Source organism: Acomys russatus, chromosome 26 (assembly GCF_903995435.1).
Source record: "Acomys russatus chromosome 26, mAcoRus1.1, whole genome shotgun sequence".
Lineage (NCBI taxonomy): Eukaryota > Metazoa > Chordata > Mammalia > Rodentia > Muridae > Acomys > Acomys russatus.
In genome coordinates this window covers 7,394,615-7,419,941 of record NC_067162.1, presented here as the reverse complement: position 1 = coordinate 7,419,941, position 25,327 = coordinate 7,394,615, and the positions used below count along the sequence as shown (strand labels likewise).

General features: G+C 45.5%; 1 protein-coding gene across 1 annotated transcript in view; it reads right to left on the bottom strand.

The window, feature by feature from the left end:
* The window catches only part of Frem3 (FRAS1 related extracellular matrix 3), a 48,200-nt gene extending 23,427 nt beyond the window's left edge, over window positions 1–24,773 (bottom strand). The window contains 3 exon segments of the mRNA XM_051169059.1: window positions 16,659–16,748; window positions 19,121–19,928; window positions 19,930–24,773. Of these exon segments, the coding sequence (XP_051025016.1) occupies window positions 16,659–16,748; window positions 19,121–19,928; window positions 19,930–24,294 (5,263 nt within the window). The 5' untranslated portion in view covers window positions 24,295–24,773.
* Between the last annotated feature and the right edge of the window lie 554 nt (window positions 24,774–25,327).

Sequence of the window (25,327 nt, the reverse complement as noted above, 5' to 3'; positions counted from 1 at the left end):
TCTGTCTGTCTGTCTCTCCAAGATTCTGTCCTCTGTGTTGAGACTTATTATACGGATCAAAGGTAAAGATAGATGCAAATGCTCCGGAGAGCTTCAAATTCCAGGAATTGTACACTTGCAGGGATTTAAACTGGAAGGGAAGTTTGGTTACCAGCAGAGACCACAGAACTAGCTCTGTAGAGCGGGTTGGCCTTAAACTCACAGACCTGTCTCTGCCCCTAGAGTGCTGGGATTAAAGGCGTGTGCCACCACCACACTTGGCTAGATATCATCAGTTTCACATAGATGAACTTAGCACATGAATTTGGGGGCAAGATCCGGCCAGAAGTGCTGGGCTCACAGGGAGGAGCCTGAGCAAGGGGAGGAGCCTGAGCAAGGCCACTGACTAGAGTTGGCCCTGAAGGTGATCTCAGTGTCTCACATCTCAGGGATTACGCCTCTTCTGAATTTATTTTCAGGCTTAATCCACGATGTTTTTTTCGGCCCGTTTTAGTATGTCACACTGTCATTCCTGGCAGAAAAACATTAATTTATGTCCTTTTTAGACAAACTATGTTGCTTAGTGTAAATTCAAGAGGACTTGAGAAATACAATGTGAGCTTTAAGCTCTCTGGTTGTCCAAGTCTGAGTCAGGAGGATGAACTCTTTGGGAGGCACAGGCGCTGTTGGAATTGTGCCGTCTTGGTCCTGGGTGCACAATGTTATCAAGTCTTTCCACTCCCATTATCTCCTGTGAAATCCCAATGTGTAACAAGCGCAGTGTATGTCAGGAGTGGGCGAGCTTGACAATTTGACAAATTACGTCCACGAGGCTCTGTGACTATGCCTCATTCCGGGTCACAGAGCTGGTAAACAAATTAGAAGCTGTAAAGCTGTTCGCGGTGTTTGTTCTTTTCCACTGTCTCCTGCCCCTCTTACCGCTTCTGCTGAGAAGTGCAGTTTGTTCACGGCGCACGCGCAGCCATAGCCTAGAAAATTCCTGCCTCTGGACGACGCTCCCATGGATTGTGGCTTATCTGTCGCATACCTCTGTGGCAGCACCTTCCTCACAAGGCTGCAGCTGCCTGCGTGTTGATCTCTGACTGATGACTGAGGGTTTCCTTTCATATTGGCCCCCATGGTGACTAACGGGGCTGGTAAGTGCCCTGTGATGGCCCAATGCCTCCTGGGAAACTGGCTTGCATGTGAATGCAAGTGTAGCTCAAGCACCTCCGGTGACAGAGCCATTCTCATTCAAGCCACCACATGAGGCAAGTCACAACTCCCAATCAAGGAAAAACGAAGAGAGAAGCAGCACACAGGGCCTTCCCTAAGAGGTTTACTTGCTGCAGTTTCCAATCTGACTGTGCACTACACCTGCCAGGAACGTTCCTTAGCATACCGATGGCTTGCACTCCCCTACAGTATCCAGAGGCCTGGGCCCAGACTTGTGATCTCTTTTATAAAACTTCCAAGGAAAAAAAAATCTAATTATCATAAAACAAACTTGTCACAAAGTTTCAAGTGTGCCTATTGTATAATTCTGGAAGCATCGGGCTATCGTCTTTTGAACCAAGAACGACAGAGAGTTTAAAAGAACTAATCTTTTTCCAGTAGGTGGTACACAAAGCAAGCAAAGGTTGCCCGAATAAGTGAGACAGCCTCTAGTCGTTGAGCTAGTGCTGTTAGATTTCTGGTCTAAATCCAGATCTCACACAGCAGGTTAGAGGATTGCTTTGTCGGCTGACAGCAAAGATGGGGAAGGGATGAAGACTGACTTTATTTTTGTTTTTGTTTTTGAAGACAGAGTTTCTCTATGTTATCTTGGCTGTCCTGGACTTGCTTTGTAGACCAGGCTGGCCTCGAACTCACAGTGATCCACCAGCCTCTGCCTCCCGAGTGCTGGGATTAAAGGCATGTGCCACCATGCCCTGCGAAGACTGACTTTAAAGTGATTCGTGCAGTCAGAGGCCTTGGGTTTAGTCCTTAGCACCAAACAAAAACCAAGCAAGGAGTGGAGGAGGAGCCCCTACTGGGAAGAGTTTCAGGTGCACTTAGAACAAAAACCTCTTTCAGAAAGATTTACCAGGAGAACGTGTGAGCAAGACCAGGAAAGATAAACCAGAAGGGCCCAATTGCTCCCAAAGCTTATCTACATCCAAATGTTCTGTAGGTATGAGGAGTTAAAGGATGTGTCCTCAGCTGGTGCAAATGGTGGGCCCTTCAGGAACTGACCGTGTGGAAGAGAAATAAATCACCAAGAGCAGCCAAGCGTGGTGGTGCACGCCTTTAATCCCAGCACTTGGGAGGCAGAGGCGGGCGGATGGCTGTGAGTTCGAGGACAGCCTGGTCTCAAAAGCGAGTCCAGGACAGCCAAGGCTGCACAGAGAAACCCTGACTCAAAAAACAAAACAAACTAACCAACCAACCAAACAATCCATTCTCAAAAGGGTATTTTGTTTTAGCTAAAACTGTTTGGAAAACATGGCATGCTCAGAGCATTTCTGTTCACCATTTCAACCTCCTAAACAAGGTCTCCATGACCTTCAGCTGAGCATGCCCAGAAGCATAGTCGCCATCTTCCCTGTTGAGCTATGACCTTCAGCAGGGTACTCTCAGAAATGTAGTGTCAAGTGATCTCCTGAATGAATGTGTGGAAGGTCCTCAAACAAAGCCTATACTTCCTTTGCTAAAGGAGGCATTGCTCTTTGGGGATCTGCTGTGCTGTCCTTCCCTTCACCAGGTAATAACTATTTCTCTACTCTTTATCTATTGGCCATGCTTTTTATTCACCTCCACTCACTAAGATGTGAGCACATTGCATTTGGTTGTATTGTCACATGCCCCAAAGCAACTGGTCAAAGAACCATGCATTGAAACTAATGAAAGCAAACGAATTATGACCTTTTTTTTCCTTCTCTCTCTTTCTTTCTTTCTGTTGTTGTTGTTTTTCTTCTTTTCTTCTTCTTCTTCTTCTTCTTCTTTTTTCTAAGACAAGGTTTTTCCTGTGTAGCCTTGGCTGTCCTGGACTTCCTTTGTAGACCAGGCTGGCCTCGAACTCACAGTGATTCACCTGCCTCTGCCTCCCAAGGGCTAGGATTAAAGGTGTATGCCACCATGCCCGGTGACCTTTCATTTTTTAATAAGGTTGATATCAAGTATTTTGTTCTAATAGTAGAAAACTAACACACCAATTTTCTAGATGCCATTGTTTTCCATTAATGAAGCTTATACAGTTTACAGAATTATATACATTTTCTCTCCTCTTCCTCCTCCTCCTTCTTCTTTTCTCTCTCTCTCTCTCTCTCTCTCTCTCTCTCTCTCTCTCTCTCCTCTCGCTCTCCTCTCTCTCTCTCTCTCTCTCTCTCTCTCTGTATGTATGTGTGGCTGAGTATATCTCCATTGAATAAAACATGACATTCATTGAACTGTTGTGTTTCTATTTTCTTTGGCAAGTAGAATTCTTGACCAAGAAAAGAGTATCTTTTCACATGGTGACTATTTCTTTTCTTTCTTTCTTTTTCTAAACCTCCCCCCCCACCCCCCGCCACCACTTTGGGTTTCTTTCTCCTACCTCTCTTCTCCTCTAGATCCACTCCTCTTCCATTTCCCTTCAGAAAAGAGCAGACCCCGCGCCCACCCCACCCCCGTTCCCACACAAGGAATAACATATTACAATAAGACTAGGCACATATCGTCATATCAAAGCTGCACAAAGCAACCTAGCCAGAGGAAAAGGGCCCCAAAAGCAGGAAAGAGAGTCAGAGACATATCCCGCTCTCGTTGTTAGGAGTCCACAAGAACACCAAGCTACACAACCATAACATACATGTACAAGACCTAGGTCAGACCCAAGCAGGCTCCCTGATTGTCGCCTCAGACTCTGTGGGCTCCTATGAGCCCACTTAGTTGATTCTGGGGGCTGTGTTCTCACAATGGCTCTTCAGCTGGATTTTCAAAGTTATGTTTCTTCTGTTCTGCCGTGTTAGTCTGCATTGAGCTATGTTGGGCCTAGAAAGGAGACACGTTAAACATAGCAGCAGGTACAGTAGGACAGAAATTATCCAGAAGTAACAGATAGCTAGCTGGCCCGGAACTGTCCCCTCAGTCCTGTACCATTAGTGTATGCAGGTGATTGAGTTGGAGGCAGGTTGTGTCGGGGAAGGTCTGACCTCTGAAGCCATGGGAATCTGTCGGAAGGCCTTGGCCAGTGTCTTCGCTACTCTGTGTGGCATATTTATAGTTCTTGGAATAAAATATTTTTCCTCCTTTTCACTATTAGTTACATAAAGCAGTACTCAAGAAATCATGTTATTTTAACTTCATATAAAAACACTTCAAATTGATTCAGGTAGTGTTTCCTACACCTTGCACTAAAGGACTCGGGTATTTGCGAACGAACCCATGCTAAGAGCGCGGGAAGGAAGGACCCAGGTCCTGGAACACAGCTGGAGCCTATGAGCTTTGGAGTGTCAGAGACATCTTAAGAATTCTCTGTGAATTTTATACTATGTTTGATAATGGATTTTTATTATTATAAAAGCAAACTCTGTTAAGAGACTATGCATCAGACTTATTGTTATCTGAGCCCTCTAGATCATGGATCTAAGCCCTGAGCCAATTAATATCAAAGCAAGTATGGGGAAAACTCGGAAATCTCTTGAAAGAATAGCTCACAGCTGGGAATGTAGCTCAATGGTAGAGCACTTACTTGAAAATGGGAGGCACTTCTTTCAACCCCCGGGGCAAACAAACAATTAAAATAAAATTACTGACCAGAAAAACAGAATGAAAACTCATGATGGCAACCTTAGGGTGCTGAATTTCTCCAAAGCATGACACTAAAACCTCTCCCTTTCCAATAATTCTAAGCCCAAATAGAAGTGATATATGCACACTTAGAAAATGCTTAAGTCAAGCCGGGCAGTGGTGGTGATAGTGGTGGTGGCGGCGCACTTCTTTAATCCTAGCACTTAGGAGGCAGAGGCAGATGGAGCTCTCTGAGTCGGAGGCCAGCCTGGTCTTAGAGTGAGTTCAAGGATAAGCCAGGGCCTATATAAAGAAACCCTGTCTTGAACAATGAAGAAGAAGTAGAAGAAGAAGAAGAAGAAGAAGAAGAAGAAGAAGAAGAAGAAGAGGAAGAGGAAGAAGAAGAAAAAGAAGAAGCAGCAGCTCAAGTCTAAAGTGTTTTTAAAAGAGATCAAATTATTTTTTTTCTAGTAACTTCTCATCAATATTATTGTTTTTTACTGAAATAGAGAGGTTCTGCAAGGCAGCAATGAGAGCAGATATCAGGATGTCCTGAGCTCTCAAAACTGAAGGTTACACCCTTCCTTATGTACCCAAGAGAAACATACACAACACTCAGAGCCATACAAAAAGTTGTTCGTGACTATTAATGACAGAAATATTTATAAATATTTATAATGGCATCACGTCTGTACATTAGACTACAGTCCATAGAGTGGGATATTATCTGGACATGAAGAGGAATGACACATATTAAAGCATGGCTGAGATTTTCAACATTTTGCTGTATGACAAAAGTCAGACAAAAGATTGCATTTGTATGGAAAGCCCAAGAAGGGCAAATCTGTCCAGATGGATATGTGATTTCTTTGGTGTCTGGGTTGTCATGAGTTCATAATTCTGTGAACACTCTAAGAAATCATTGGATTGTGTATTTTATATGGGTATACTACACAATAAGTACAATCTGTCTCAAAAAGTTGCTAAAGTACCATGTGCTTTTTTCTTTTCATTTTGCTAATATACTCTGTCACTGTTAGTGATTTATCTATCTCACAATCCAAAACCAGTTACAGATTCAGTGTAGTTGCTATCAAAATTCTATTGTCTCCATTGAAGAGTTAGAAAAAAACCCCTTAAATTCATATGGAACCACAGAAGAACCCAAATAACCAAAGTAACATTGAACAACAGAGCCAAGGCTTCCCTCTACTCAATTATAAATACACCACAAAGTTATAGAAGACAAAACAAAATGGTATCAACATAGAAACTGATATAAAGACCAGTAAGGCAGCATTGAGGGCCCATTAATAAATTCATACATTTGTAGATAACTGTTACAGTCTGAGAGGGTGAATGAGTTCTGGAGTTGTATTGCATAGCAGAGTGACTAGCTATTGGTAGCACAATCCATATTATGGAGAAGAGGACTCCAAATTTTCTCACAACAAAGAAATGATGAATAGTCAGGTTTGAATTGGAGTCTAGGCTCTGCTACGTTTTGTATGTGTGTGTGTGTGTGTGTGTGTGTTGGCATCAACCATATTTTAAATGCTAAACACTTTTACAAGTTTCTTATCAAGAAACAAAAACTTGAGCCAGGTGTGGTGGCACACACCACTAACCCTAGCACTGGGGAGGCAGAAACAGGCAGATCTCTGAGTTCGAGGCCAGACTGGTCTACTGATCAAGTTTCATGACAGCTAAGGCTACACATGTAAATCTTATCTCAAAAAAATAAAAACACACAAACCAAAACTGTAAAGATTAGCTGGACATGTTGGCACATTTCTGCATCATCAGCACTGGGAATTCTGAAGCAGGAGGATTGCCTTGAATTTGAGCCAGCTTCAGTTGTGAATTGAAAAACAGCAGCAGCAGCAGCAGCAGCAGCAACAACAGCAACAATGCAGCCAGGCCCTGGCAGGATACCAAATTTAAACAAAACTCTGCAAATGGTGTAGAATGCAGACTATAATAAGCGTGTTTCAGATGTTTAAAGTGACTACAGGCAGGTGGTGGTGGCACACACCTTTAATCCCAGCACTCAGGAGGCAGAGGCAGGTGGATCACTGTGAGTTTGAGGCCAGCCTGGTCTACAAAGTGAGTCCAGGACAGCTAAGGCTACACAGAGAAACCCTGTCTTGAAAGACAACAACAACCCCCCCCCCCAAAAAAAACCCTCAAAAACAAATAAAGTGACTATAGTTTTATGTAGGTGATGAGATTTTTTAGATTCTTTTTTCATTCTTTGACAATTTCATGTATGTGCATACTGAGTCTGGTGGTTTGAATAGGAATGGCCCACGTAGGCTCATAGATTTGAATGCTTGGTCATCAGGGAGTGGACCTACTTCACAAGGATTAGGAAGTGTGTCCTTGTTGAAGGAAGTGTGTTACTGGGAGGTGGGCTTTGAGGTTTCAAATGCTCAAGACAGTCAGAGTGCCACTCTGTTTCTGCTGCCTGCCTATCCAGGTGTAGAACCCTTAGCTCTTCTCCAGCACCATGTCTGTCTGTGTGCCACCATGCTTCCCACCATCATGAGAATGGCCTCAACCTCTGAAACTGTAAGCTAGTCCCAACTGAACTCGGAGCTTAGATACTCTACCAAAGCATTCTTCATAATTCCCCACACGTCTCAAGTGTCTGTCAACAAATGAGCGGACAACAGAGTATATATACATAAAATGGAACACTGTTCAGTCTAACAGTGATGTGTCGACACAACCTACAATGTGGATAAACATAGAAGACAGTATGTTGCAGGATATTTGATCCCGTTGTGAACCTCAAGATTGTGTACTGGAAAACCTGTTTCTTGTTGTGGTGTGGCTTATCCCCAGCACACACCTTTATTCTGTAAATAAAGATGATTTCTGATTAAATAACGTCAACTATAGGTCAAGAGGCAGAGCAAGCAACCAGTTGACAGGAAGTGAACATAGGAAAAAAAAAAAAAAACATAGTGAGAGGAAGTCCAGAGGACTAATAGAGAGATGCACAGGAAGTAGAAAGGAGGGACATTCAATTTGAAGGGTTAAGACAGTACGAAAAAGGGGATATTCACTTCTGAGATGTTGCCTGAGTAGGAAGGTCAGCTGGGTGCTTCCTCTGCCTTTCTGAGGTGGTAGGCTTTCACTCCAGCATCTGGCTCCTAGTCTTTATTGGTAAAATAAAATGTTTAGGATTTTATTTAAAAACAACAGTATGCTAAAAGGAATGAGTCAGACAGAAAAGGACAAATATCATATTAGTCTCTTCATATGAGAGAAAGAAATACAGAAAAGATTAGAGCTTGTCAAGGATTGAAGGAAGACAAAAAAAAAAAAAAAAGGCCAGTCTTTTTTTTTTTTTTTTTTTTTTTTTTTGTACTTGAACCCAGGGCCATACATGTACTAAGGGATGTTTTTGTCACTGATACTTATCCCACTCCAAGTTTCTGTTCAGTGGTTATAGACTTCCTGTTTGGGGGGGGGGATGGCAGCAGGAGTATGTGAAATTGATGCTATCTAAGACTAAAAATTACTGAAACAAGAAAATTTATATTGCATATTCTTCAGTGGTGGCTCACGTCTATAATTGCAGTACTTGGTTGACTGGGGCATTTGGATTGACCAGAGGTTCAAGGCCAACTTAAGAAATAGAGTGATTTAGAAGTAACCCTGAGCTACAGAGTGAGAGACTCTATCCCAAAAACAAGAGCAAGAGCAGTAAAAATAAAAAATTAAAAAGCATTGAATTGAACATTTTAAAATGGATAAATTGTTTGATGATTTGATTGAAAACAGCACCAGAAGTCATATATTTGCATACTTGGTCCACAGCTGGTTGAACTGTTTGGGAAGGATTAGGAGGCGTGGCCTTGTTGGAAGAGATATGTCACTGGATGTGGGCTTTGCAGTTTTAAAAACCCATGCCGTTCCCAGTTGGCTCTGTCTTTCTCCCACCTCATGGCTCTTGTATCACCATATTTGCTCTCAGATGGTATTTCAGTGTCATGTGGGCCTGTCTTCGTGATGGTCATGGACTCACCCTTTGAAACTGAAACCCAAGAAACCAGGACACCATGGGGTCATGGTGTCTTAGCTCAGCAATAGAAAACTAAGATAAACTGGATGATATATAAACTATAACTCAATAAAGCAGTTAAAAAAAGAAATCTATAATAAACTTACTAACAAAATAACCGAGTACTAATGAATGAAAGGGTGTTTTGACTTCTCTGTAATGTCTGTAATTTGATGTTTCTATGGCTATATAGACAGTGACAGGAGTAATTCTGTCATTGTTACCAATAGGTATATATAACTGGGATAATATTACATTTTATGTGAAGGTTGTTGTGCTGGTTAGTTTTATGCCAACTTGACAAAAGCTGAAGTCATTTGAGAGGAGGAAACCTCAATTTAGAGAATATCTCCATAAGATCAGGCTATAGGCAGGCCAGGCATGGTGGCTCATGCCTTTAATCCCAGCAGTTGGGAGGCAGAGGCAGGTGGATCACTGTGAGTTCGAGGCCAACCAACTTGGTCTACAAAGGGAGTCCAGGACAGCCAAGGCTACACAGAGAAACCTTGCCTCAAAAAACCAACCAAACAAAAAACAAACAAAAAAACCCAAAACAAAACAAAACAATACCCCCCAAAAAACCTCAACAAAACAAAACAAAACCAACCTATCAACCAAACAAACAAACAAAAAGGTGAAGCCTGTAGAACATTTTCTTAACTAGTGATCAGTGTGACAGGGCTCAGCCCATTGTGGGTTGTGCCATGCCTGGGCTAATGACTCTGGGTTCTATAAGAGATCAGGCTGAGCAAGTCATTAGGAGCATGCCTCCATAGCCTCTGCATCAGAACCTGCCTCCAGGTTCCTGCCCTGTTTGAGTTCCTGCCCTCACTGCTTTTGATGATGAACTTTTGATATGAAACTATGAGCAAAATTAACCCTTTCCTCCCCAAGTTGCTTTTGGTCATGGTGTTTCATCACAGCAAGAGTAACCCTAACTAAGACAGTTAATAAAAATAACTATTATTTTATTCAGTATTACTCCCTCTCTGAATGCTATAGAGAGATATGGACTAAGATGTGTATATTCATTTTATGGGACCTCAGGCCCATTGCTCTCTTTAGTTGATTGGCATGAACAATTTTTGGCAATGGAGAATTTAATATTTGGCAAGTTATTAGTTTAGAATTGCGTATTACATCAAACTATCACAGGAAATGGGAGGTCTATGGCAAAGTTTCCCTCGACCCATCATTTGTCTAACTCCAGTCACCTCAGAGTCATTGTGTTAAGAAACCCAATTTAGTTTCCCATAATTCTTTGCCAACTGGAGCATTTTTTTCACTTTCCCTTCATCAGAGGAAACAGAGACCACAGAGCATTTTCAATATTGTAGAACTTCTTCGGTTGAGTGCCTCGGAAGACTCCTCTGGGCTCTGCTGCATCCAGCTGTTATCCTGCCAGTATGGCGAGTGCGGCTCCCTGTGGCTTGGGGCCACCTTCAGTTATTAGACAGAGGAGGTTCAATCCCGAGAGCTCACTGTGTGACTAGATATCTTAGCTAGTCTCTGAGGGAATTTAATTTCTCTAAGGGAATTTAATTTCTCTTTCTCTTTTTGGTAGCACTTAGTTTTTTAGTGGACTTTTTTAAAAAACTATTCTTATGTGTTAATTGTTTTTGAAATAGTGTCTTCCAGCATTATGTAGTGAGGCCAAGAAGTCCTGATTGTAAGTGTCACCCTGCCTGATTGCCCAGTAGCTGGGCCTATAGTTGCACCCACCAGGCCAATGCTATTCTTATCTTTTAAAGTAAGCATCACAAATGATTCTGTTTCAGAGAATTATTTATTTATTTATTTTAAGATTTATTTATTTATTTATTCAGTGCTCTGCCTGCATGTACACCTGCATGCCAGAAGAGGGCACTAGATCACATTATAGAAGGTTATGAGCCACCATGTGGTGGCTGGGAATTGAACTCAGGACCTCTGGAAGAGCAGACAGCGCTCTTAAGCTATAAGCCATCTCTCCAGCCTCTGTTTCAGAGAATTTTTACTTCTAAAAATAATAAATTACATACTTTCTCAAACACATTAGTGGTCAAATATATATATACATATATATATATATATATGTTTATCATGTGATGTTGGGTTTAATTTAATAATTGAATCTGTATTTTTATATAAATATTTAAACATAGTCAAATTGGTTATTTTCCTTCTTAGATTTTTTTTTTTTTTAAATTTCAAACATGATTTTACGTAGGTCAGTCTTGACTCAAATTCATTATGTACTTGTGGATGACCTTGAACTTCTGATCCTCTTGCCTCCACACAGCTCCACAGGCATGTGCGACCACAGCTAGTTTATAACGTGCTTGGGATGGAACCCAAGACCTCTTGCAAGCACTCTACCAGTTGAGTTCCATCTCCAGTCCACAGGGTTTATTTTTCTAAAGCCTTTTTGCACAGTGTACAATGAGACCCAAGGAGGAACAAGTTCTCCCCTTCCTCCACCTTGGTCCCAAGGACTACAGTCATGCTATCAGTCTTTGTTGCAGTGACTGCCCCTACCCCAGCTCAGTCTTTGTTGCAGTGACTCCCCCCAGCTCAGTCTTTGTTGCAGTGACTCCCCCCAACCCCAGCTCAGTCTTTGTTGCAGTGACTCCCCCCCAGCTCAGTCTTTGTTGCAGTGACTTCCCCCAGCTCAGTCTTTGTTGCAGTGACTCCCCCCAACCCCAGCTCAGTCTTTGTTGCAGTGACTCCCCCCCAGCTCAGTCTTTGTTGCAGTGACTCCCCCCGACCCCAGCTCAGTCTTTGTTGCAGTGACTCCCCCCCAGCTCAGTCTTTGTTGCAGTGACTCCTCGCACCCCAGCTCAGTCTTTGTTGCAGTGACTCCCCCCCCAGCTCAGTCTTTGTTGCAGTGACTCCTCCCACCCCAGCTCAGTCTTTGTTGCAGTGACTCCCCCCAGCTCAGTCTTTGTTGCAGTGACTCCCCCCCAGCTCAATCTTTGTTGCAGTGACTCCCCCCCACCCCAGCTCAGTCTTTGTTGCAGTGACTTTCCCCCCAGCTCAGTCTTTGTTGCAGTGACTCCCCCCCCAGCTCAGTCTTTGTAGCAGTGACTCCCCCCCTCCACAGCTCAGTCTTTGTAGCAGTGACTTCCCCCCCAGCTCAGTCTTTGTTGCAGTGACTCCCCCACCACCACCACCCACCCAGCTCACTGCTTGTTTTTTGTGACTTTTCTCATCATGATAATTTACTAAATCTCTGAAACTGTAAGTCAGCCCCAGTTAAATGCTTCCTTTTGTAAGAATGGCTGCGTCTTCATGGTGTCTCTTCAAAGCAATAGAACACTTAAAATAGGCCTTAAGTCCAGTTCTCAGAAACAAACAAGAAACATGCTCCCCACATCTTGGAATTAGAGAGTTGGCTCAGAAGTTAAGAGCACTTGTTGTTCAAAAACCTGGGTTAGAAGCACCCACATTGGGCGGCTCACAACCGTCTGTACATCTAGTTCCAGGGAGCTGATGTTCTCCTGGCCCTTCGGGTACCTGCATGCATGTGGTTCACATGTATGCACTAAGCGCACACATATACACATAAATAAATCTTTAATTAAAAAAAGCAGATTGAGCATTTACACGGGAAGAGCCTGACTTTAAGTTCTTTTAATTGTAGAAACCATTTGATCGCACAAACTTGTCTTATTGCCAAGCTTTCACATTATATTGCTGGTTTCACACTACACAAGCATAGTTATAACTGTTTGATACCAAGAGACCCTTCTACTCAATGGGCAATGGACACATAGTGGACCTCTCTCTACATTTTTACGTCTGTTTATTCACTGAGCTGTAGCAGAGCAAACAGAAAGGACACAGGTGATTGTGAAGTCAAGAACTGGACAGGCGAGGTAGCCACCCACCCAGCACCAGCTCAGCCCGCCGTGCCGAAGCCTACACCAGCTCAGTGATACATCTTCCTCCTGCACGTGCCCATTTCCAACAAACAGAAAACAAAGTTGGCCAGAGTTGGTGAGAATCTGAGTATTGCACACAGCGGCCAATGAAGCACTCGTCTGTAGCTTAAAAGTTGATCTTATGTAATTAAGTCAGTTGATAATAGATGTGAGGACTAAATTGTTAAACTTAATTTTTTCGGTTGGAGGAAATAAAAAATACAAACTTTGATCTCTTCACAAATAATCACAGAGGCGGGATTTATTGCGTGATCACTGTGCCTCAGGCACCCTCCTAAACGCCTGACGTGGTTCATTCCCTTCATAGCTGTGGCTGGCATAGGATGTTCCCACCGCCGTCTCAACCTAGAGCCTGTGAATAGATTGTATCGCACGGCAACAGGGGCTTTGCAGATGTGCTTAAGTGAAGGCTGACAACGGAGATCTTGTTCTGGATTAAGCCCAAAGGCCGATGCCAGTGAGAGAGAGGGTGGCAGGGAGTCATTTCTGCCTGTGCAGATGGAAGAGTGGGCAACCTCTGAAGGAAGTGCCTGTCCCCCTACACATCTTCACCAGGAAATTTAGCCTTGACCAAACCTCGGCTCCAGCCTGTGAGAACCTTCTCTGCTTCTGACCACCAGAACTGTTGGGTGACAGGGCATGCTGTCGGAGCCACTGCACTCATGGTGATTCATTACCCAGTTACTGCAGCGCAGCACAGCCTAGTGTTACATTCATTCTATGACAACCAGCAGAGTGCAGGTCCTCAAAGATGCTTCATATATATATATATATTTTTTTTACAGAGTTGAGCTGGAACTTGGAAGCAGATAGTCTAGTTTCAGAGCCTGTGAACTGGAAGCTGTAATGGTACCGACCTTGTGGTTTTCATAAAATGCCTTGTAGATATCTTGTCAGTATCTCCATCCTAAAGACTTCCCAGCTCACCAGAGACATATGCCTAATGCATAGTCAGATATCACTTTACTAGGAATATTTTAAATGGGAATTTAAGGAATTTTTCTTATGCATTTGTGTGGATGTATGTGTGTCAGTGTATATGTCCAAGGAGGTGAGAGAGGTGTGGGTTCCCTGAAGCTGTAGCTCCAGGCAGTTGTGAGCTGCCTGATATGAGTGCTGGGAATCGAACTCAGGACCATTGGAAGAGGAGCCCGTGCTCTGAACCTCTGAGCCATCTCTCCAGCCCTTAAGAACTCCTTATAGCTATTTTGAGGTACACGGCACATGATCCTCTGCAAGATCAACACATGCTTTAAACCACGGAACCCTTCCTCCAGCCAAAATGGGATTATTTTAAAGGAGAAAAAAGATTAAGTTGGTTCCTGTGGAGACAGAGACTAAAAAAAATTTTTTTTGCAACTATCAGATAAACAGTGTTTAAAGGGAACCCTTTATCAGCAGTTGGAGTCACCAGTGACATTGATCGGAGCTCTAGGCTGGGTACTCAGCAGGCCATGGGGCAATCTACTGAAAATAGAAAGGATTCATGCAAATATGCCATCAGCTCATGGCCATGCATAGATGTTTAAGCTCCAACTGTAAACAAATACATCCCTGACGTCAGTGTCAGGCACTAGATTGTTTTTGTGCCTTCGGCTTGTAAGGTGCTCCTTTGCTGGCTTGGGAAAGGCCCCTTCGTGTGGCCTCAGCTTCCTGGATCTCCAGAACTTGAGTTTTAGCTTGGAAACTGGAGTTTTGATTCTGTCTCATTGGTTTATTATGGCCCCAAATTTGGACAAGTTCTTCAGCCCCAGTGTCTTCATCTAAAGACAGTGTTGTGCATTTTCTGTTGATCTCACAGGGAGGGTTACAAGTCCTAACTTATCCTGTGCAGCCTGGCTCATAAGAAACACTCCAAAACATGGTGGTCATTAAAAAAACCAAAACCAAAACCAAAACCAAAAGAGCCTTCATCAGAATCGTCATAGGATTATCTTGCTTCTGGTGTTTTCTACAAACCACAGTGCCAGAATCAAAGAACGTCTCCTTTTCAAAAGCAAAAGGGAAAATACTGACTATCCCACGTCCAGTGTGCGACCTACCTTTCTTTATGAATCTGTTTTAAAAGCATAGGCTCATCTTTTTAACAACTGCGATTCTTGAGAACTCGGGAAAAGGGGAAAAGACTTGTTCTCAGATTTAGATGAGAAAGCAGAAAGGAGGGAACAGTGAGCCCAAAGCACGGTTGCCTCATCAGAGAAGTGAGCATCAACTTTGTGCCAAGGGCTTGCTTTGCTGAGTTAGGTAGGAAGCCGCCTTTATACTTGAACAAGGTCACCTGGGGCGAGGCCACCCTCCAGCTTCTCATACAGAATGATTTTGGAGTAAATCAGCTGGTTCTTGACTGATGGATGACATATGGTTTAGGCAGGGGGCGGTTGCTGCTTGCTGGGGATGAGTTAACGTCCTCTACTGAGAGAGGTTACTGAGTGGAAAGCAGCATGAGGGCATCCTGTTCCCTCTTATCCTGTCAAACCTTGAGATGGGCTTGCTTCTGACCACACGATTATCCTGCCCCCCCCTGCTGTGCAAAGTAAATGGCTTCCGTTAACTGGCACTTCCTGTTTTGGGACTTTGGATAGACTCAGGTGCGACAGAAACAGGTAGCTTCTTAATAACTTTTCCTCTCTGTCAGTAAATCCATTTCATTCCCCATCTAATAAGATGAAAATTCCAGCAATTACACTTCCCACCTATTCAAGAAAAATTTAATAAGGTTACACTGGGGCGCAGTGGCTGCAGACACACAACATTTTCCCTGACACTTTGATGTGTGATTGGATTACCTAGCCTGACTCCCCCTTAGGCCTGTCCTCCATCTTAGCACATAGGCCTTCAGTTCTGGGAACAGCCTTAAAAACCACCAGACCAATGGGACCACCTGTTAGCCAAGCACAGGCAGAAGTTTCCAGTCCCAAGATAGACTGCTGTTGTTGACGCCCTGGTCCTTATCACATCCTGAAGAAATTGTCATGTTATTAATATAGTGAAACTGGAAGCCAACCCTCCTTCTTTCAACATTTGCTTCATTTTGAGATGAGAGGAAGACAAATCTGGCTGCCATATACATAATGGTGCTATACGTTTATTGCTGTGAGTAGCTTGGCTTTCACTGTTTCTAAGTGTTTGTCTTGTAACTTGCTACTATTCTATTAAAGTGCATGGGTTTTTTTTGTCACTAATAAGCTGCTGATAGCAAAGCGAAACAGGAAGCTGTTCACAAGTATGATTTCCCAGGCCATTGTCAGATATTGTAAAAACATCCGTTTTTTAAAATGCTTTTTTTATTGAAAAATAAAATCGTTCATATTACATTAAAAAAAAAAAGATTACACTGGGGCGGTTGGGGGGGGCAGGTGGCGCTGTCTAACATATGCAAAACATATGCCCCACCACTGCCCCCCATCAGCCCCCTGAGAAGATTAAATTCTAGTGTTAGGAAGCCGCACAAAACTCACTCTGCAGCTGAAAAATGTTGATCAAACCTAGAGAGAGGCTTTCTGTGGAGTGCCAGGATAAGAGACAGCATGACCTGGGTTTTCAAAATCTCCTAAAGTTAGGATTCAGCTGCCATTAGAGTCACTCTCCTTGCCAGAAAATCAGGTACTGCGTTTCCATTGCATTCACCGAACCACTGCTTTCTCCTCTTAAGAACTGGCTTGCCACTCAGCCATCCTCTTTTTGTGTTGGATGTCAGCATTTCTTTGAGAAGACTGAGGAATTATTCATTAGCCAAGAAGCACTGAGCACAGGAGCACAGCGAACAAAAGCAAAAGCAAAAACAAAAACAAAAACAAAAACCCGAATTCATTCCCTGGCACGGTGTGGTGTGTCATGTGACTGACTGTGACGTCAAGTGCAATGGCTGACAGTGTTTGCAGTCGCGTACTGATGCTCACTCACCTTGCTGCACTCTGGAGCTCTACTAGACTTACCCCTGGCTTCAACAGAGAAGTAGAAGGTGTCCTCTGTGGCACTGCTGGCCTTGCGCAGGATGTAGTAGACCCGCATCTCATCAATGTCAGCTTTAAACAAGAGCAAACAGCACACTAAGTCACATCCGCACAGCAGGAAAGGGAGGTGTCGTCAACCTCAGTGTTTCATATAGTGTGGAGACGTGGCACATTTTTTTTTCAGTTTGTCTTTACTTTTTTTCTTTAATTAATTTATTCAGATTACAACTCAATTGCTGTCCCATCACTTGTATCCTCCCGTTCCTCCCTCCTTCCCGCTTTCACCCTACTTCCCTCCCTTAGATCTATGCAGCACATTTTAAAATATAGGTGGTGTGCTTTAAAATTTTTATTTACATTTATTTATTTAATATGTGTGTGTGCACGTAAGTGTGTGTGTCTATGTGTGCTTTGGTGCATAAGTGGAGATCTCAGGACAGCTTGGAGGAGTCTGTTTTCTCTTCCCACCACTCAGGTCATCAATCTGGCTGCAAGCACCATCACCCACTGAGCCACCTTGCTGGCCAACCGACCTGCCTTTTAAAGTTAGACTGGCAAGAACGAAAGAACATTTTATAGTGTTGCTATTACTGTGTGTTCTGGGATACACCATGCGACCAGGGGGCGCATTCTGGCTATACGTGCTTTACGGCATCCTTGCCACTTTGTGAGGAGTCAGGTCAGTATGATCTTAAGTTTTTGTGTGAGCACAGAGCTTGCCATAATGACCAGTAGCTGTTAACTATTAGTCAAAATTAGTGTAAATTACAGCAAGTGTTACATCCTGAGGACAAAGAATATGAGAATAAAGCTGCTGTTTTTGCTTATTATCTATAACCCATGTCTTTTTTTTTTAATGTTAGTAATCATTAGTATTTTAAGGAGAATTTGCATCCAGTTGGAATTTATATAGGTGAACAATTCTTATAGAGCCATATATGATCTCACTGGCTTTAGAAGCAGTCTGAGATGTAACTAAGCTGGGTTTTAAGCACTGTGATGATTTGACTGAGAACCCTCATAGGCTTATGTGTTTGAGTGTTTGTTGTGTAGTTGGTGGAACTGTTTGTGAAGGATCAGGAGGTGTGGCCTCCATGGAGGGGATGTGTCTCTAGGCGAGGGCTCTGAGATTTCCAAAGCCCATGCCATTTCCAGTTGGCTCTCTCTTTGCTTTGTGCTTGCGGATCAGACGTAAGCTCTGATGGTTCCAGCATCATGCCTACCTGCTGGCTGGCATGCTCCCTGACATACAGACTCCCCTTCTAAAACTGTGAGCCTCAATGAACTCTTTCCTGTATAAGTTGCCTTGGTCATGGTGTCTCTTCACAGCAATAGAAACGTAGCCAAGACAAACACTCTCTGTGAGTAGTTACTCTACAATGACAGCCAGGTACATGTGTATCGAGGGTAGAATATTTCGGGCATCTCTTTACATCTCATGGGTAAAGCTACCCAATGAAGCAGTAAAGATCAGCCGAAGGACCTCTGGTGCCACATAACCAGGAGACTTCTCTCTAGTTAAGCACTAGTATTAATCCCAAATTTAAAAGAAAAATGATTGTTTTCTTTAAAATTAAAAAAAAAATTATTATAATTTATTCAGCTTATATCCCGATTGTTATCCCCTCACTTGTATCTTCCCATTCCCCTCTCCCTCCCTCTTCCACCCTATTCCCCTCCCCTAGCCCTCTGACAGAAGGGGACCTCCTCTCCCACCATATGACTACAACCTATCAGGTCTCATCTGGATAGCCTGCAAGAAAAATGACTTTTAAAGCACAGTCCTTTGTACACTTAGGCTAACTTAGTTCTATGCATCATTTTTGATAAATAAATTATAACTTTTCCTATACTGAGATAGGAATTTACACTATAGCCCAGTCTGACCTTTTTATTTGATACAGACTGGCATGGAACTTGCAATACTGCTCTTTCTCCCCCGGCCCCCACCCCCAAGTCCTGGGATTACAGGCATGAGCCATGCTTTCAGCTTCAGAAATTACTTTAGAATAGTACATTAAAATGTGTGAAGTAAAGTAATCATTTATATCTCAACTCTAGATGACAAATATCTTAAAAATCTAGACTGACTAACACACCATGCCAATGATTCCTAGGTATGTCACTGTTAACTTCAAAACATGTTATCCAAATAAATGTAACCTTATCTTATTTCAAAATCTGAAGTTTCTGTGCTTTGCAGCTTTAAAGTGTAATTACAAGGTTCATTAAATATCTCTGGGGCTCCGTTAAGCGGTTGTTCTAATGAACAGCTGAAAAAGGACTCATTTTCTTTTGAGTAATTTTACATTCCACTATTTTTATTTTAAGTCAAAACTAGTGTCAGAACCATTTTATAAAGCACAGAGAGCTCTAACCCACTGAGAGAGAGAGAGAGAGAGAGAGAGAGAGAGAGAGAGAGAGCAGGGAAGAATGTGACTGACCTTGTGTGAACACCTGGGTGCTCTCGCCTCCAAGCCTAGTATTGACAATGTAGCCATGCTTGGGTCCGCTGGTCACTTTATATGTGAGGAGCCTGTGGGGACCATCCTGATGGGCTGCTTGTAGATACTTGTTGGTAATGAGGAAACCCAAATGTCCAGTGTGAAGGAGCTTCAAGGCTGTGGCTCCCCTGTTAACGGTAATCTGTGGGAGCCTGTTGCCAATGGGGCTTATCTGGATGGACACTATCTGAGGCACCTGTGTCTCCACGGTAGTGTCTGGGAAGACGTAGAAGCCAGTGTGAACGCCATCAGTCACAATGATGGAGAAACTGTCTTCAGTTGTCTCACTGCCATCGTGGCAATAGAGAATCAAGCTTTCAGTCAGGTCCTTCTTGGTGAAAGTTGTCTCAGGACGGCTACCATTATACAGAATCCTGCCATGGCTGGGGACCTGGGTGACCGTAAAAAGGATAAAATTATCTGGCGTATCCTCATCTTCTACCGACAACTGAAAAGGAGTGACTGCTATGCTGTCCCCTCTTTGCAGCGCAAGTGTTTGGATGGTCAAGGTAGGTTTCTTATTGTCCCCACGTGTAATGAATATCTTGAAGATTCTGAGCACGGAGCTGTGTCCACCAGTTACTCTGAGCTCAAAGTGCTCCATTGTCATCTCATCCTTTGACCAATGGACGTAGGATATCTTGTTGCCAGCCAGTTGAAGCTGAGTAAAAGAAGCCATGGGCTCCCCAGGCTGGTCAGAGCTCTCCAAGTGACCCATGCCAGAAGCCCGTGTGATGCCGTAATAAAGTTTGCTTATCAGGGCTGTGGATGTCGCTGGTGTTAAGCAGTTCAATGGTGAGGGGCACTCTGCTGCCTTCTGTCAAGGTGACTCTTTTGCTGACTACCTCAGGGGGGACGCTGTTTGAGTCGCCAATGGTGATGTAGAAATAGCAGTCCCTCAAAGGGTTAACCCCATCAGTCACATCAAATTTGAGAAGATCAACAGCCTCCTCCTGGCCTGTGTGGGTGTAACAGATAAGGCCTCTGTCGATGTCGTCCTGAGTGAAATTCATTCCCGTTGTGAGGTTGCTCCTCACTTCTCCTCCTGGCTTCCGCAGGCGTTGCAGAAGCCCCCATCGAGGCTCAGCATGGAGAACAAAACTGAGACTCCTGTCATCCGAGTCAAGATCTATGGCTTTGAGCACGTGGTTTGTGATGATCTCAGAGTGTCCGGGTTCCACCTGTAGCCCGTCGTTGATGGTCAGCTGAGGAGCCTCGTCGTCCACTAAGATGACAACAACGGGCACCTTTTTGTGAGTGCCATGCCTCCCGTCGCTCAGCCAGACCTCAAAGCTGTCCTCTGTGCTCTCTGAGTCATCGTGTTCATAAGCAATGGAGGAGGCCTCTTGGATCTCCTGCAAGGTGAAGCTGTGGACGGGCTGGCTGCCTGTGGCCAGCTGCTGTATGATTTGTCCATGCTTGGGGAGGACGGTGAGTCGAAAGTGGAGCTTGTCTGGTGGGAGGTCAGCATCTACCGCACTGACCAGTGGGGCGTCTATGACCCTGCTCATCCCCTCTAATACCACAAACTCACGGGTGAAGAGTTTGGGCCGCTCATCATTGATGGGCAGGATGGTTAGAGGGAGGAGGACATCTGGGGAGAAGCTGATGCCATCAGAGCAATAAAAGGTGAAGTGATCTCTTCTGGGTTCCACTCCCTTGTGGATGCTCTGCACGTAATTGATGACCCCGACTCGGACATCCTTGATGAAGAAGGCACTGATGGGGCTGCCAGCCCGTGACACTTCTGAAGCAGGAGCTGCTGCTACGTTTTCCAGGTAACCAGAGGATGGCTGCCCAGTCAGCGTGCAAAGGATTTCATCGTGGGGAGTGTCCACGTCTTCAATGATGAGATGTTGTGGGGTCAAGAGACTCTTCCCACCTTCATATGCAACAAAGGGCTCTCCCACCAAGACCTTGGGGGCCGTGTTGTCCACTGGCAGCACTGTCACCCTCACTAGCACCCTCTCCAGTATGTTGTCCCTCATGGTCCAAGGATAAGAATCTTTGGAAAGGATGAGGCTGAAAGCATCACGTGCTTTTTTTAAGCCAACTTCCCCTCCAGTGTGGACATAGGTTACTGCCCCACCAATGAGGTCCTCCTGAGTGAATTGTTCTGCAGGCAAACCATTTACCAGGATAACACCCAATTTAGGGCTGTCCTCCACAATGAAAGATAGCATTACGTCCCTTGTGTCCCTTCTGCCACGATCACCCGTGGTGATCCCTGTAGCTGCATTTTCAAGTACATTGATAGAAATAGCCAAGACTGGAATACCTGTGACAGGGACCCTGCGGCTTTCACCAGTCCCAGTGGGCCGCACAGAAACCTGGACAGTGATGGGTATATGGTGTACCCCATCGCTTGCCTCCAGGCAGAAGATATCACTGGTAGTCTGGTCTCTGCTATGCTGATAAGAGATGCTCCCATTAATAATATCAGCCAACAGGAAAGATTCCCCTGGGACTATATATTTTTTAAAGTACAGCAAGTGTCCATGCTGGGGACCCCAAACTAAAACGAAGTAAAGTTGATCAGCATCAGTGTCAGGGTCCGTGACATCAAGCTCACCGCTGCTGAGAATGAAGCTGTCTCCTTCTAAGACAGCAAAGCCTCTGCTGATGACTTTGGGTGGTTGGTTGCTCAAAGGCTGCAGGAATACTGTGAATGTGCCTGGCACACTGTTGCCTGCAGTGTCTTCCACCTTGTATGTGAACTGTACAACCCGAGGTACGATGCCCAGATTCCTCTGTGGCGGTTGATAAGCGATGTTTTGATGATTGATCTGGGCCTGGGTGAAATGAGTAACGGGTCTGTTTGGTGAATCGGTGAGCACAATTTCTCCAGTCTGGACTGGGTGGTTGCTGTCAGTATCTGTTGGTGGTGTCAGTAGGGTGTACCATAGGTTCTGGTCATCTGAGTTCTGGTCAGTGTACTGGAGGAATTTCTTTTGGAAGCGAGTGAGCTGGTATCCTTGCACTGTCATTTCTAGGGTGGTTCCCGGATACAGCTGAGGACTCAGCTTATCTGCAGGCTGCAGGCTGATGGTGAGGAAGTGCTGGTTGGAGACATTTGGTGGGTCATTGTCATCTTGCACATGGAAAGCCAGACGGGCCACTGTAGATTGAGGGATGCGTGTCCCAGGATGTGAGAAGAAAAGTCTCCCTTCCGTTATGTCTTTCTGCAGCCACTCAGTCACTGCCTTCTCATAAAGTCCCTCCTTTTCCACATAGTGCCAGTCACCCTGCAGGAAGGACAGAGGGGGTTCAGCCTGCCTCAGCACCATAGTGCCTGGGCGTTGGCTTGAGTTGTAGGAATCAGGGGCCAGATCCTCACTCCTCTCTTCCTCGTTCCCCTCCATGTGTTGGTTTTCCAACACAAAGAGGATAGTTGAGTCCTCGGAATCAATATCCGTGGCACACAAGACAAAGGGGGATATTGGGACCACGTGCCCTTCAGTCACCGAGAGCCCTGTGTTGGCAGTGAGCACGGGTGCCTCATCATCCACGGGCACTACGGTGATTGGGAAGAGGAACTCCACCTGATGCTGCCCATCCTCCATCCTGAAGACAATGCTGTCACTGTAGGTGTCACTGCCGTCGTGCTTGTACACCACCCGCCCTGCACTGAGGTCTGCTAGTGTGAAATGCTTACACCCGGCAGGTGCCCCATGCACCACCAGCTGCCCATGGCGCAAACCTCTGACCGCAGCAATTCTGATTTCTTCCGAATTATCTTTATCATTGATCTGAAAGCTTTGGACATCAGACAAGGGCCTTGCCTGGCCTTCAAAAACGACAAGTCCTCCACTGTAGCTAGCCGTTGGAGCCAGGGCATTAATAGACTTCACCACCACCGTGAAGGCAAAAGGGTCAGATGTGTCACCATCTTCATCTACCACCTGCAGTGCCAGCTGAAAGATGCGGTCCCCTTCTGAGCTCCCTGTGGGGGGTCGATAGGCAATTTTCAGCTCCCGCAGCTCCTTCTGGGTGAAGAAGGAAACTGGAAGACCCAGGGGGTCATCTGTGCTCACCACATAGCCCTGCGGACCACGGTGTCCAAGTGGGTCCTCAGGGCCATTGAGAATATTGAAGACTAGGTTGTCAGCATCCGACTCGCTGTCTTTCGCAGCCAGCGCATCAGGCGTGAGTGCTGTTAGTAGGGACTGATCAACTTCTAACATCATTAAAGCTTCGAAACTGGGCCTGGGTGCTGTGCTCCTGGCTCCCTTCCGGATTCTGACTTGAAGCTGAAAGTACTCCTGGGCCAACACCTCCCCTGACCCAGGACCTTGGGACTCTGGCCCTAGCAGTTCCACTCTCATGGGCACATAATCCCTGCTAGGTGAGGAGGTTGTGGCAGTATGCTGGTAGCGCACCCCAGCCTGGACAAAAGCCTCACAGTTGACCACATGGCCCCTGGAGAGAGGGGTCCCAGTGGCATCCACCAAGCGCCCATACTTGGGGAGTGGTCCGCCAGGGTGAGGAAGTAAGGTGAGTCTGCACCTGCTCCTGGAGGCAAAGTCTAGCACTCTCCTGTCGATGGCGTGACTGTAGGATCGCGGTTTAAGCACCACCAACGGCCTGTTGCATCTCATCAGCTGGAGCCTGGAGAAGACATTCACTTCTAGCGTGAAGGGCAGCACCAGCGTGGAATTCCCGGCGGCGGCAGCGGCGGCGGCGTAGCTCAGCTGCAGCTGCACCCGGGCTCTTGTGGCGCTGGGTAAGCCGAAGTGAGTGTATTTAACCTGTTGGGCCCCGAAGTCACAGGGAAAGTGGCGCGGGGAGAGCGTGCCTTGGAGTCGAGGCATGCCCAGCACTGTTACCTGGCACTGGTCCCCTGGCTGTACTCGAATCACCAGGTCTCGCAGTGGATCGAGCCAAACGGAGCGGCCCTGGGGCACTTGAAAGCCGGGGTTGGCGATTAGGATGCCAGGGTTCTGGTGACTACCACCATCAGGTGCTCCCCAGGGAGGCAGGTAGAGCTCCCAGTGGGACGCATTCCCACTCAGGGGTAGCTGTTCTCTCAGTGCGCGACAAGTGAGAAGCAGGCAGGTGAGAGCCACTACCAGCTGTGGGGACACCCCACATGGGTTGAGAGAATCCCCAGTCATGGTCCCCGATGATGGAATTCTGGAGCTGATACCCTGTCTGAGGGCTCACTTAGAGCTAGGTGCTGGCAATGGAGGTTGGGATGCTCTGCGGGAAGGCAGGGGAGGCTTGGATCCCGCCAGTGCCAGAGGCTGCACTTGAGCTGCAGCAGGTAATAGCGAGAAAAAGGCTCTCTCTTTTCTTCTGCGTTCCAGGTCTCCACCTGCGCTGGTGGCAGTGGCCACCCTGGTGTGCCCCAGCGCACGGAGACCTAATGAACAGGCAGGCGCTCCCTCTCCACTCCCAGTGTCTTTATCCCAATTACCTTGATCGGTCACTGCGCCGGCTGCCTGCGTCCGTCTGGCTGGCTTCTCTGGATACCCTCTTCCCTGGGAGCTACAAAAGGACTGTCCCCCAGGGCTGGGAGAGCGAGGGCGACTGCGCCTGGGTGAGTTCTGCGCGTGGGAGACACTGCTGGCGCGCTCCATTCATTCACCCAGCAATAGTGTCTCGCTCCTGTGCAGTACAGAGCCAGCGTCCTTCTGTTACCGCTGACAGGAGTGCTTTTTTTTTTTTTTCCTCGCCAAAATTGAGTGTCACTTTGAATGTTAAAAGAGCTTGTGGGGGCGATTTTACAAAAAGGATTTTCTGTCTGTCCATCTGTCTGATGAAGCAGTTTGTTCCAGGTCTGGTAATTCTGCACATGTGTAGCAACCCTGGCAGTTTCTTCTCTCTCTCTCTCTCTCTCTCTCTCTCTCTCTCTCTCTCTCTCTCTCTCTCTCTCTCTCTCTCTGTCTCTCTCTCCCCCCCCCCCCTCCCTGGGGGTGGGGAATCATCAACTTCCAGGCGGACAAACTTGAATAGCTTGGAATCTGTTCCCAGTCAACCGGTCTGACATACAGCAATTGGCTGTGCAGGTCAGCTTCCTGTGGCTTTCTTAGACTCGGGTTTCCATAGCTGATCAACACCAGACAGGGCTGTTTCCTCTCTTTCCTGTTACTTTCTTTGTTGAAAAATATATGGTAACCAGAGGTGAGGAGGCGTGAGGAACAGTAC